Below are 12,591 nucleotides of genomic sequence, written 5' to 3'. Positions count from 1 at the left end.
AGCCCTGCCACCCTGGTGAGTGGCATGGCCCGGGCGTGACTGGTGTGACCAAATGGATTTACTCCACTGGGGAAGGGCTCCTGGGTTTGCCTCCCTCCACGACGCTGCCTGGGAGCACCAGCATAAAAGCAAGGCCAGGCACCTGGGACAGCGGGGAGAGAGTGGTGGCCAGAGTGTGTCAGAGCCTCGGGACCAAGAAGCAAAAGTGAGGAGAGGAGACACAGGACCAAGGAGATGCTCTCCCTGCTCAGTGGGCTGGCTTTGACGGCCGTCTTCTTCCTGCTCCTGAAACTTGGCACCTTCTGCTGGGACAGGAGCTGTCTTCCTCCTGGCCCACTCTCCTTCCCCATCCTTGGAAACCTGTGGCAGCTATGCTTTCAGCTGCACCCAGAGACACTGCTCCAGGTAGGAAGCCTGTGCTCAAGCTGGAGGCCCTAAAGGGGTGGACAGATGAACCCCTCCTCTGTCTCAGACCAGCGGCACTGGAGACAGAAAGAAGGAACAGAGGTCAGACACGTGTGGGGTGAATCCTGGTCTTACCATTTATTAGCTGGGAGGCTTTGAGCCTCAGTTTCCTCGCCTGTCAAATGCAGGGTGATAGGGAGATTGCAAAAATTGTGGACTTTGTGCAGAATCTAAGAAGTCTAATCTAAGAAATCTGAGTGCAGGAGAAGTCCACTGCCAATGGAACAGGATGGCGAAAATCACTGAACAGAACTCGACTCCAGGAGAGCACTGTGTGTGGCTGGAAGAAGTTTTCTGAAAAGCCACTTGAGATGGGAGTTGGGGGGAATGGGACCCCCACAAGGGCACATTCAAGTGACATTACTCAAGGAATCTCTGCACAAAGCCACCGCCAGGGTAGCTGGAGCCTCAGCTGAAGGACGCTGTTGGATTGAGTGGGTGGGGCTGGGGTGCTGCTGAGAATGGTGGCAGGCAGGACACTGTCTTTCCTAAGGCCGTGCTCAGCCCTCTTCTTAATCACACTCAACAAATTTTTAAAAAATATCTGGTTGGCGCTATCAGACAACTATGATCCTCAGGCTTCCCACGCAGTGGAAAGAGCATTGTACTGGGAGTCAGGAGACCTGGGTTCAAGGTCCTCATCTTTTACTGCCTTTTTTGGCCTGTTTTTTTTGGGTTTTGTTTGTTTGTTGTTTTGTTTTGAAACGGAGTCTTGCTCTGTTGCCCAGGCTGAAGTACAATGGCACAATCTCAGCTCACTGCAAACTCCGCCTCCCGGGTTCAAGCGATTCTCCTGCCTCAGCCTCCCGAGTAGCTGGGATTACAGACGTGTACCACCACCCCCTGCTAATTTTTGTACTTTTAGTAGAGACGGGGTTTCACCATGTTGGCCAGGCTGGTCTCAAACTCCTGACCTCAGGTGATCCACCCGCCTTGGCCTCCCAAGTGCTGGGATTACAGGCGTGAGCCACTGCACCCGGCCTGGCCTCTGTTTTTTAACTCATAAAATGGAGATAAAGAGCCTACCTGCACACTTCTACTGAGGGTGGACTCAAGTAACATATGTAAAGTCCACATGGGACACCAAGCCCTTGAGAAACTGGTTATTTAATATCATCTGTAAAATGGGTAGAACATTCCCACCTCCCAGGATTAATGGGGTGAAAGTGCTGGGCCCTGACTATTCCAAGTGCATGGGGGGACCTGTGACCCAGGGCTTGGCTTGCCTGAGGAACGGGGCTGGAGGCACTCTGAGAAGGTGCTCCTGCAGTAAGTGTCATCCCACCTCTCCACAGCTGGCACAGACCCACGGCAGTGTGTTCACCGTGCGGGTGAGCCCAATCCCCATTGTGGTGCTTAGTTGCTTCCGGGCAGTGAAGGCAGCGCTGGTCTCCAACTCGGAGCAATTCTCTGGCAGGTCCCTCACCCCGCTCTTCCAGGACCTGTTTGGAGAACGAGGCAGGGCTGCCCCTCCTGCTGTGCAGGGGGAGGCGGCTAGATGGTCACTACACTCAGGGAGTCGGGGCTGGCTCAGAGCTGTTAACAGAGAGGGGACTGCCAGGACCTGTGTGAGGGGTGGGGGTGGTATGACAAGGAACCAGCTCTGGCGGTTGAAAGACCTGGATTCAAGTCTCAACCCAAGCCCTGGCCAGCTCTGGGACCCTGGACAAGTCAGCCTCACTCTCTGCCCCTCAGTGGGCTCCTGTGTAGATGGGGATGATGATGGCTCTATATCCTGAGAATGTGGGGAGGGGATTAAGTGGCCAAAATACCTGAGAGTGCCCACTCAGAGGCTGGCTCCTGAGTAGGCCCTGGGTGGGCCTCTCTCTCCACAGCTGTACGACGTATTTCCCTGGGCCCTCCGTCACCTCCCAGGACCCCACCAGGAGATATTTAGGTACCAAGAGGTCGTGCGGAGCTTCATCTGCCAGGAGATCACCAGGCACAAACTCAGGGCACCGGAGGCCTCCAAGGACTTCATCAGCTGCTACCTGGCCCAGATCTCCAAGGTGAGCCTGGAACGGCTGCTCAGGAAAGGAGGGGCCATCTTTTTGGGCTGCACCTCGTTTCTGAGCACCTCATTTCTAAGCCATCGTCTCAGTTTCTCATCTTTGACTCTATCTACAAGCTTCCAAAGCACCCTGAAAGTTTGAGTTAAAACAGGGTTTTCTTCCCTACCTTTTCCCAGGGCAGGGCTGGCTTCTGCAGACATGGGTAGGGTAGGAAGCAGAAGACCTGGCTGATGTCAGGGCCAGAACGCCAGGGCAGCCCCCCATCAACATCAATGCAGTCCTGAGAATCAGGCCCTCTTGAGGGGTTGGAACCTCAAGCTCTGGCCGCACAGGTCTCAGATCAGGCTTCAAGGAAACCCCAGGGCTCTGTCAGGAGAGAACTTTAGACCCGGAGCTGCGCCCCCCACTCACCCACCCCCCACTCGCCAGGCCATGGTTGACCCCGTCTCCACATTCAATCAGGAGAACCTGGTCCAGGTGGTGATCGACCTGCTTCTGGGAGGCACCGACACCACGGCCACCACCCTGCGCTGGGCACTCATCCACATGATCCAGCACAGAGCTGTCCAGGGTGAGGGGCCCTTGGTCACACTCTGGCTGACTGCCTCATGCGTGGGGCACCTGGGCCACGGGCATTGCCTCCATCACTCTCCTTGCTCTGTGGCCCCAAGGGTGGGTCCTGCTCTTGCCGCTGTGGTACAGGAAGTGTTCATGGCTTCGAGTCAGACAGGAGGGGCTTCAGTTCCCACCCTGCTGCTTACTGCGTAATGCTGGGCAAGTCATTCCACCTCTCAGACCCAATGTACAATGGATAACACTATTCCACTCATTCAGTAATGATTCAGCACCCACTAAGTGCCAGGCCCTGTGCTGATGTCCACCTCAAGATCACACCTGTGGAGGGGAAAATGTAGCTGGATTTCTCTCAAGGACAAACTGACTATGACCTGAATTCAAATCTGGTGCCACAAGTTTCGTGACCTTGGGCAAAAGTACCTGTCCTGTTAGAGCCTCAGTTTCTCCATCTGTAAAATGGAGACAACAGTCCCTCCTCCATAATAATGCTTTTTTTAAGACGGTATCTCACTCTGTCACCCAGGCTGGAGGGCAGTGGTGCAATCTTGGCTCACTGCAACCTCTGCCTCCTGGGTTCAAGTGATTCTCCTGCCTCAGCCTCCTGAGTAGCTGGAATTACAGGCGCACCACCACAAGCAGCTAATTTTTTTGTATTTTTAGTAGAGATGGGGTTTCACCATGTTGGCCAGGCTGGTCTCGAACTTCTGACCTCAGGTGATCCACCTGCCTTGGCCTCCCAAAGAGTTGGGATTACAGGTGTGAGCCACTGCCCCCGGCCATAATGCTCTTTATATAGAGCACCTGACCCATAGCAGGTTCTCAAATCTGGGTGCTTTCTCTTCCTTCCAGTGCCCCCTGGAGGAGTAAACCCTGAAAAACCTTGTTCATAAGAAGCAAGCTCTGCCTCAGAAAAGGGTCTGCTCCTGTGAGACCAGGAGTGGCAGGGTGGTTTGGGGTGACCTAAGGGCCGCAAGCCTCGGCAGCAGTGTCCTGGGTGGGGACGGAGGCAGTGAGGGAGGATGGGGAGGCCAGGGCACAGGCACCCTCCCCAGACCCACACTGAGCCACCTGCAGAGAGGGTGCAGCTGGAGCTGGAAGAGGTCCTGGGTGCTGCCCCGGTTGTCTGCTATGAAGACCACAAGTGACTGCCTTACACCCGTGCTGTCCTCCACGAGGTGAAGCGCCTCAGCAGTGTCGTGGCCGTGGGTGCCGTGCGCCAGTGTGTGACCTCCACACGTGTGTGCAGCTATCCCATGAGCAAGGTAGGTGGCCCTACACGGCCCTACACCCAACCCAGTGCCTGCAGAAAGCATCCTTCCTGCCTAGCACAGCCATCTGCTATAGCTTCTGCCAACCTGCCAGCTATCAGTCACTTAATCTCTCTCTCTCTCTGTGGCATCTGGGATGGGGGTTATGATTATAAAAGAATGTAGCCGGGTGCCATGGCTTATGCCTACAATCCCAGCACTTGGAGAGGCTGAGGTGGGAGGATTGCTTGAGCCTAGGAGTTCAAGATCAGCCTGGGCAACATGGCGAGACCCCGTCTCTATACAACGTAAAAAAAAATTAGCCAGGCATGGTGGCGCACACCTGTAGTCCCAGATACTTGGGAGGTTAAGGCAGGAGGATCGCTTGAGCCCGGGAGATTGAGGCTGCAGTGAGCCATAATTGCACCACCACACTCTGTCCTGAGTGACAGAGTGAGACTCTGTCTCAAAAAAAAATGTATAATATAAAGAATGTACTCACTGAGGGATAATTTTTAAAGTTCTCCGTTGTTCAGAGATAACCCTTGCAGACATGATAATCCACCACTCTCCAATCTTTTTTTTGCACACATATAGTTTACATAGTTGCAATTCTGCTGAATATATCATTCTGAATCCTTCATTGCACTTAATATTCAGATTCTTCATAGCAGTGGTTCTCAAACTTCCAGGTACATCAGAATCACCTGGAGGGCTTGTGAAAGCAGACACTGCTGGACTCTTCCTCTGGACATTATCTGTCTAGGGGGAGCTGAGAATTTGCCTTTCTAACAAGCTCCCAGGTGGTGCTGATGCTGTGGGTCCAGGGACCACACTTTGAAAACCGCTGCTCTACATCATTCTGTTTTTTGTTGTTTTGTTTTGTTTTTGTTGTTGTTTTTTTGAAACAGAGTCTTGTTCTGTCTCCCAGGCTGGAGGGCAGTGGTGTGATCTCAGCTCACCGCAACCTCCGTCTCCCAGGTTCAAGCAATTCTCCTGCCTCAGCCTCCCACATAGCTGGGACTACAGGTGTGCCACCACACCTGGCTAATTTTTTTTTTTTTTGTATTTTTAGTAAAGACGGGGTTTCACCACATTGGCCAGGCTGGTCTTGAACTCCTGACCTCGGGTGATTGCCTGCCTAGGCGTCCCAAAGTGCTGGGATTGCAGGTGTGAGCCACCACGCTGGGCATCTACATCATTCTTAATGGCTGCATAATGTTCCACCAAATGGATGTTTTGCAATTTTAACCCTTGTTGGTGAACATTTATGCCATTTGCAATTTATGTGCCTTAGGTTTGGTCTACATTTTGTATTATCTCCTTAAAACTGGTTTCCAGCAGAAATGCCTTTCTTGCTTCTTTCATTTTATAGCAAGGTTAAGAGAACAAGTGCCAAATAAGGAGAGAGGAAGAAAGTTATAAAAATAAGTCAAATCAAGAACAGTTGCCTCCTATGTACATAAAACTCAAGTCTGAATTTCATTGGAGTGAAGGGAAAAAAGGAAGTCTCGATTAATTATGAGTTATTATGTGATAAAAGGAAGCATGCCTGTATCGGGAAAGCTTTGGCTTATCACATGCCTGTAAGTTATGACAAGGATCATCATTCACAATATTCTTTTGTGGGCCAGTGGACCATGTAGTGGGCAGTGCTTCAAGCAGGAGTTTTTAAAAGATGCAGAAATATTCTTCAAGATGGCAGTTGTTTCTTATCTCAATTCCTTTTAAGAGATAAAATTCCTTTCATTCCTACAGGTAGCCAAAATAACACATTTGAAGTTTATATAAATAATCATTTATTTTTAACCTCTATTCTTTTTTTTTTTTTTTTTTTTTTTTTGAGACAGAGTCTTGCTCTGTCACCCAGGCTGGAGTGCAGTGGCTCCATCTCGGCTCACTGCAGCCTCCGCCTCCCAGGTTCAAGCGCCTGAGTAGCTGGGATGACAGGTGCGTGCCACCACGCCCGGCTAATTTTTGTATTTTTTAGTAGAGATAGGGTTTCACCATGTTGGCCAGGCTTGTCTAGAACTCCTGACCTCAAGTGATCTGCCTGCCTCGGCCTCCCAAAGTGCTGGGATTACAGGCGTGAGCCACCGCGTCTGGCCAATATTTATTTATTTTTGAGACAGAGTCTTGCTCTGTCGCCCAGGCTGGAGTGCAGTGGCATGATCATGGCTCACCACAGCCTCTACCTCCCAGCTCAATCGATCTTCCCACCTCACCCTCCCGAGTAGCTAGGACTACAGCATGAGCCCCCATGCCTGGCTAATTTTCATAGTTTTTGTTGTTGTTTTTTTGTTTTTGTAGCGATGCAGTTTCACCATGTTGGCCAGGTTGGTCTCGAGCACATTTGAAGATGATAGCTCTCTGGTGATCCAGCTTGAGACAGCTTTCCGAGCAGATTTTTGACGTGAGCTGGACAATAACATGATGACACCTGCTCTTTGCCCAGGCTTGCTGTGTGCTGAGAGCTTTGTGCCCACGGCGTCATTCGGTACAATGGTGCTCTGTACTGTTGACAGAGCCATGCAGATCCTAGATGATGGATGTTGAATTACTTACCTATCTTACTGTGTAACAAATTACCCCAAAATTTAGTGGCTTAGAACAACAGCATTTATCATTTCACAGTTTCTGAGGGTTAGGAAAATGGGTGCGGCTCAGCTGGATGTCTCTGATTCAAGGTCTCTCATGAGGTTACCATCAAGTTGTTGGGGCTACGGTGTCACCTGAAGACTCCCCTAGGGGAGGCTCCACTTCAAGCTCACTTACACAGAGGTCTTCAGGACCCGGTTGCTCATGAACTATTGGCTGGAGACCTTCAGTTCCTTGACACATGGGCCTCTGCATAGGGTAGCTCAAAACATGGCAGCTGACCCCCATCAGAGAGAGCAAGCAAGAGAGCACCCAAAACAGAAGCAACAGTCTTTTTGTAACCTAATCTTAGATGTGATATCCCATTGCTTTTGCCATATTCTTTTTTTTTTTTGACAGAATCTCGCTCTGTCACCCCAGGCTGGAGTGCAGTGGTGCAATCTCAGCTCAGTGCAACCTCCACCTCCTGGGCTCAAGCAATTCTCCTGCCTCAGCCACCCGAGTGGCTGGGATTACAGGCATGTGCCACCATGCCTGGCTAATTTTTGTATATTTTAGTAGAGATGGGGTTTTGCCATGTTGGCCAGGCTGGTCTTGAACTCCTGACCTCAAGTGATCAGCCTGCCTCAGCCTCTCAAAGTGCTGGGATTACAGGTGTGAGCCACCGCACCCGGCCGCTTTTGCCATATTCTATTTGTTGGCTTTGTTGTTGTTGTTGTTGTTACTGTTTGAGACAGTGTCTCCCTCTGTTCCCTGGGTTGGAGTGAAGGGACACAATAATGGCTTACTGCAGCCTCGACTTCCCAGGCTTGGGTGATCCTCCCACCTCAGCCGCCTGAGTAGCTGGAACTACAGGCACCACATTGTGCCACCACAATGGGCTAATTTTTAAATTTTTGGTAGAGATGGGGTTTCACCATGTTGCCTAGGTTGGTCTCAAATTCCTGGGCTCAAGTGATCCTCCCACCTTGGCCTTCCAGAGTGCTGGGATTCCAGGCATGAGCCACTGCATCTGGCCCATTTCCTATTTGTTAGAAGTGAGTTACTGAATCCATCCTATCCTCAAGGGGAGGGGATTACACAAAGGTGTGTATCCTGGGAGTCAAGGCTCATTGGGGTAACATACCAACATGTGTAGGTGTGAGGTTGCCATTTTAATGAAAATGAAACAGAGTGACTCATCTTGGTGCCCTGGTGCAGGGTGATGCCTCTGTACATAGAGGTGGTGGCGGGAGCCCTGAGACTTTCCTCAGAAAGGAGCTTTGGCTCTGCCCTGAGTACTGCCCTGGAGTACAGTGGTGTGATCTCAGCTCACTGTAGCCTCCACCTCCGGGGCTCAAGCAATTCTCCCACCTCGTCCTCCCAAGTAGCTGGTATTACAGGCACGTGCCACCATGTCCAGCTAATTTTTATTATTTTTAATTTATTTTTTTATTTTTAGTAAAGACGGGGTTTCGCCAGTTTGGCCAGGCTGGTCTTGAACTCCTGACCTCAAGTAATCCGCCTGCCTCTGCCTCTCAAAGTGCTGGAATTACAGGCATGAGCCACCATGCCCGGCCCCATTATTAACTTATTATTAATTTGCCCAGACTTGAGGTTCCCTCCTCCACACATTTTTTTCTTCACAGCAGCCCTATCCTTCGGACGCTTTGTTGCTGTTTCTTTTCCACAGATAGAGAAACTTCAGCATAGAGCGCTTAAGAAACCACCCAAACACAGCGAGTAAGTGACTTAGCTGAGTTTCAAATGCATGTCCCTCTGACTCTAAAGTGTTTTCTTTTCCTACCATATGCCCTGCTGTTTGTATTTATACGAAAAAGCCACTCTAGGTAAGTGAACCAATGTGATGTTTTACACTGTCATTGGAGATGACAATGGAGATGTTTTACACTGTCATTCTGTCCTTGGCAGAAATTGGCCAGCAAGTTTACAGGTTTGTCAAGAGTCTCTGGGGAAGTGGATAGGACCAGGGCATCAGATCATCTTGCTGCTGGCATGGCAGGAGGACCCAGGCCCAGGTTGTCTAGAAGCTGTGCCAACTTAAGTTAAAAAGAGGGGGCCAGGGTACTGCTCTGTGTTATGCCGTTTGGGATTAGAAATTTCCTTATTAAGAGCTCATTCCTGCCAATTTGATTCTAGGAGTTGTTCTGTGATAAAGGCTCCAGGGGCCCATTAACGAGCTGAAATCAATATTGAGCTTTTACAACTTGGGCGAGAGATGTCTGCTGAAAGTGGAATCAAAGCTTGACAGCAGACCATTAAATGTTACAGATATTCCTAAACTGTTCCTAACCATTTCATCAGTTAAGTGATCGTGACAACAGCAACAGTCCCTGATACGATGGTTGCACTTCCAGCCTGTCTCTCTTCTCAGATGTTCTATTTGATTGTGAATTCCAAACTGCCATTTACTGGGCAGAAGCTGGCACAGCGACCCCAGGAGGTACCCAGCAGGTAGATGGTTCTACAGTCTGGGGAAGTGGAGGGCGGTTGGTGGGGGGGGGGGGGGCTGTCCTTTTTGCATACTGGATAGGCTGTGCTCTGAACCTGTTCCATGAGCTGAGATCCTCCTTTGCAAGGAGGCCAGAACATCACCCAAAAAAGGACACAAATAATTCTGGAGGGAAAAGAGCATCTTGCTAGGAGCCTCCTCCTCTGAAGGTGATTAGTAAGAACTGTTGCAATGCAGAGGTTACTTAATCCCAGGTAGAGAAAATGGGAATTGGGAAATCTATAGCTCACTCAGGCAGCAGCAAGAACACAGGCCTCCCCAACACCTCTGCTTAAAGCTACAGAGTGAGCAAGTCTGGGTGCCCTATTGGTACACGTGGCTGGGATGAGGCACCTTGCCTAAGCCTACTGTACTGCACCAATGGCAAAAAAGAACAATTTCCCCTGAAAACAATTTCTGCATTCTGGTTTTTTTTTTTTTTTAGATGGAATCTTGCTCTGTTGCCCAGGCTGGAGTGCAGAGGCGTGATCTTGGCTCACTACAACCTCTGCCTGCCTCAGCCTCCCAAATAGCTGGGATTACAGGCACATGCCACCACGCCCGATTAATTTTTGTATTTTTAGTACAGATGGGGTTTCGCCATGTTGGCCAGGCTGGTCTCAAACTCCTGACCTCAAGCGATCTGCCCTCATTGGCCTCCCAAAGTGCTGGGATTACAGGCGTGAGCCACTGCGACCAGCCAGCATCTGCTCCATTTTTGCATTCTTTATTGGTTTCTGTTAGAATGCAGGCTTCAAACTCGCTAAGCTTTTTTTTTTTTTTTAATTTCAAGCTTTTTTTTTTGGTCAGAATCAAGAATTCTGTAGTCAGCCCTCTGGTCTCTACAAGAGTAGCTGGTTTAATTTTGTGGTATTTGGTAAATGAGCCCTGGGGTATGAGGTCTTCCCCGGAATCCCAGAGCTGAGTGTTCTAGGGTCGGGGACCATAACCGACCCCATCCTGGCTCCACTTTGGCCTCCTTATGCTGTTTCCGGTCAGCCCAGGGCCCACATGATAAGGAGCAGATGTTACCCTGCTCCCATCTGCTTGGTCTGATTCTCTTTCTGATCACTCACTGTGACTCCTTTGAGATAGAGTGAGGGCTGGGGTGAGGGTGAGAGGGAAGATTTGGGTTTGGGTTTGGGGGAAGGTGAGGGTTGGGGTTAGGCTGAAGGTTAGAGTTGGGATTATGGTTCATGTTTTCGTCTCCCCAACCCTAAAGAGTGAAGCTTTCTGTCTCCTCTCTGTCTTTCCATCACTCAGTTCCTCTTTCTCTGCCTGTTTGCCATTCCATTTCTCCTCGTTCTGTCTCTTCCTCGAACACCCACGTGTGCACACACCCCCTGCCCCGGTGTGTGTTGTCCTGGGCTGTCCTTGGCCCCTTCCAGACATGGCCCCAGCTGTTGGCCTTCTCTGTAGGAGGCAACAGCTTCATGTCCCTAGATGTGGCTGGAAGTCTTCAGGATAAAGCTGGGCAGTCCTTAGCCAGGAGGGTGTCCTGCTCGGCTCCTTCACTGATGTGAGCCTGGAGGAAGGGCAGCCTGAGGGCCGGCTGCTGAGTCTCCTCGAGGCCCTGGACTGCTCCCAGCAGCACACTGGGTATTCTCCAAGCTCACTGTAGCTCAGTGTCAGGGCCGGGTACTGGGTACCATCTGAGGCTCCCTGAGCCACACCAGCATCTCTCTGCAGGGCACCGTCATCTTACCCAACCTGGCCTCTGTGCTCTATGACCCTGAGTGCCGGGAGACTCCTCGACAGTTCAACCCTGGCCACTTCTCGGACAAGGATGGAAACTCTGTGGCCAGTGAGGCCTTCCTGCCATTCTCTGCAGGTACTAGGCACGGAGCTGGATCCTGGGTGGTGGGTGGGGCTGAGGTAGGACAGACACAGGGACAGCTGCCACTTCTGACTTTTCTTTCTGTTTCCAGGGCATCGTGTGTACCCAGCGGACCAGCTGGCTTGAATGGAGCTCTTCCTGATGTTTGTCACCCTCCTCAGGACCTTTCGGTTCCAACTGCCAGAAGGGAGCCCGGGGCTCAAGCTGGAGTACATCTTTGGGGGCACTTTACAACCCCAGCCCCAGGAGATCTGCGCAGTGCCCCACCTGAGCAGCCACAGCCCTGGTCCTAGGGAGGATGGCCTTTAGCCACGGGGGGTCTGGAGGCCTGTCCCCCATGAAGTCCTTCCTCAGTCTCTTTTGGTTCCTGCAAAGTTAGAGAAGAGGAGGACCAGGGGTTCATGCAGCTCAGCTGCTCATGGTTGCCCCTAACGCGAGCTCTGTGGGGTGACACTGGAGAATAGACTTAGTAAGGATTCTACAGAGGTAGCTCAGTTTGGGTAGTTCAATTCTTAAATTAGGTTAGTTATGCTTTGGCAGGCAAAGATTTTCTAAGGTTGGTTAAGTTTGGCATTAAATCAGTCCACAAAGTTAATTTTGGGGAATCAAGCCTCACAAGTCAGCAGCTAACTAACTAGGTTCAGAGGAAAAGGCAAACTTTCGAGCAAAACTATGAATATAATAATGCATGCAAATGCAAATACTCTGGATGCTGGGGACTGGTAAACCAAAAAAAAAAAAAAAAGTGAATCGGGGCAGCTTATTTTCTGCCCTCTCCTGCCCTCTCCTGACCAGAAGGAAGAACTGCAGTTCTCTGCAGACCTAGGGCAGAGAAAGATCTCACCATCTCAATCCAGCAAAGCCAGCAGACATATAACTGTTTCCAGCAAATTCTTCACTGAAGACCCACTTTAGTTTCCACACAAGGGTCCCTAAATTTTGAATCCTTGCGTGTCCAGACAAGCCTTGTTTATTAAAAAAGAATGACTAGTGGCTGGGCATGGTGGCTCACGCCTGTAATCCCAGCACTTTGGGAGGCCGAGGCAGGTGGATCACTTGAGGTCAGGAGTTCAAGACCAGCCTGGCCAACATGGTGAAACCCCGTCTCTACTAAAAATACAAAAATTACCTGGGCATGGTGGCGGGCGCCTGTAATCCCAGCTACTCGGGAGGCTGAGGCAGGAGAATCGCTTGAACCCAGAAAGCGGAGGTTGCAGTGAGCCAAGATCGCACCGCTGCACTCCAGCCTGGGATCCAAGAGTGAAACTGTCTCAAAACAAAAAAACAAAAACAAAAACAAACAACAGCAAAAGCAAAGAATGACTTGTGAGTTCCAGGTGGCAGAGGTTGCAGTGGGTGGAGATT

The 12,591-nt window shown here is 50.6% G+C and overlaps 1 protein-coding gene across 1 annotated transcript; it reads left to right on the top strand.

Moving 5' to 3' along the window:
• Positions 1–234: 234 nt before the first annotated feature.
• Positions 235–11,535, top strand: LOC129032971 (cytochrome P450 2J5-like). Its single transcript, XM_054480871.1, is given in 7 exon segments — positions 235–405; positions 1,761–2,135; positions 2,301–2,474; positions 2,907–3,048; positions 4,128–4,315; positions 11,079–11,220; positions 11,318–11,535. Coding segments are annotated over 7 exon segments (1,410 nt in total).
• The last annotated feature ends 1,056 nt before the right edge of the window (positions 11,536–12,591 follow it).

This window comes from Pongo pygmaeus, chromosome 2 (genome assembly GCF_028885625.2).
Source record: "Pongo pygmaeus isolate AG05252 chromosome 2, NHGRI_mPonPyg2-v2.0_pri, whole genome shotgun sequence".
Lineage (NCBI taxonomy): Eukaryota > Metazoa > Chordata > Mammalia > Primates > Hominidae > Pongo > Pongo pygmaeus.
This window is presented reverse-complemented; position numbering and strand designations above follow the sequence as displayed.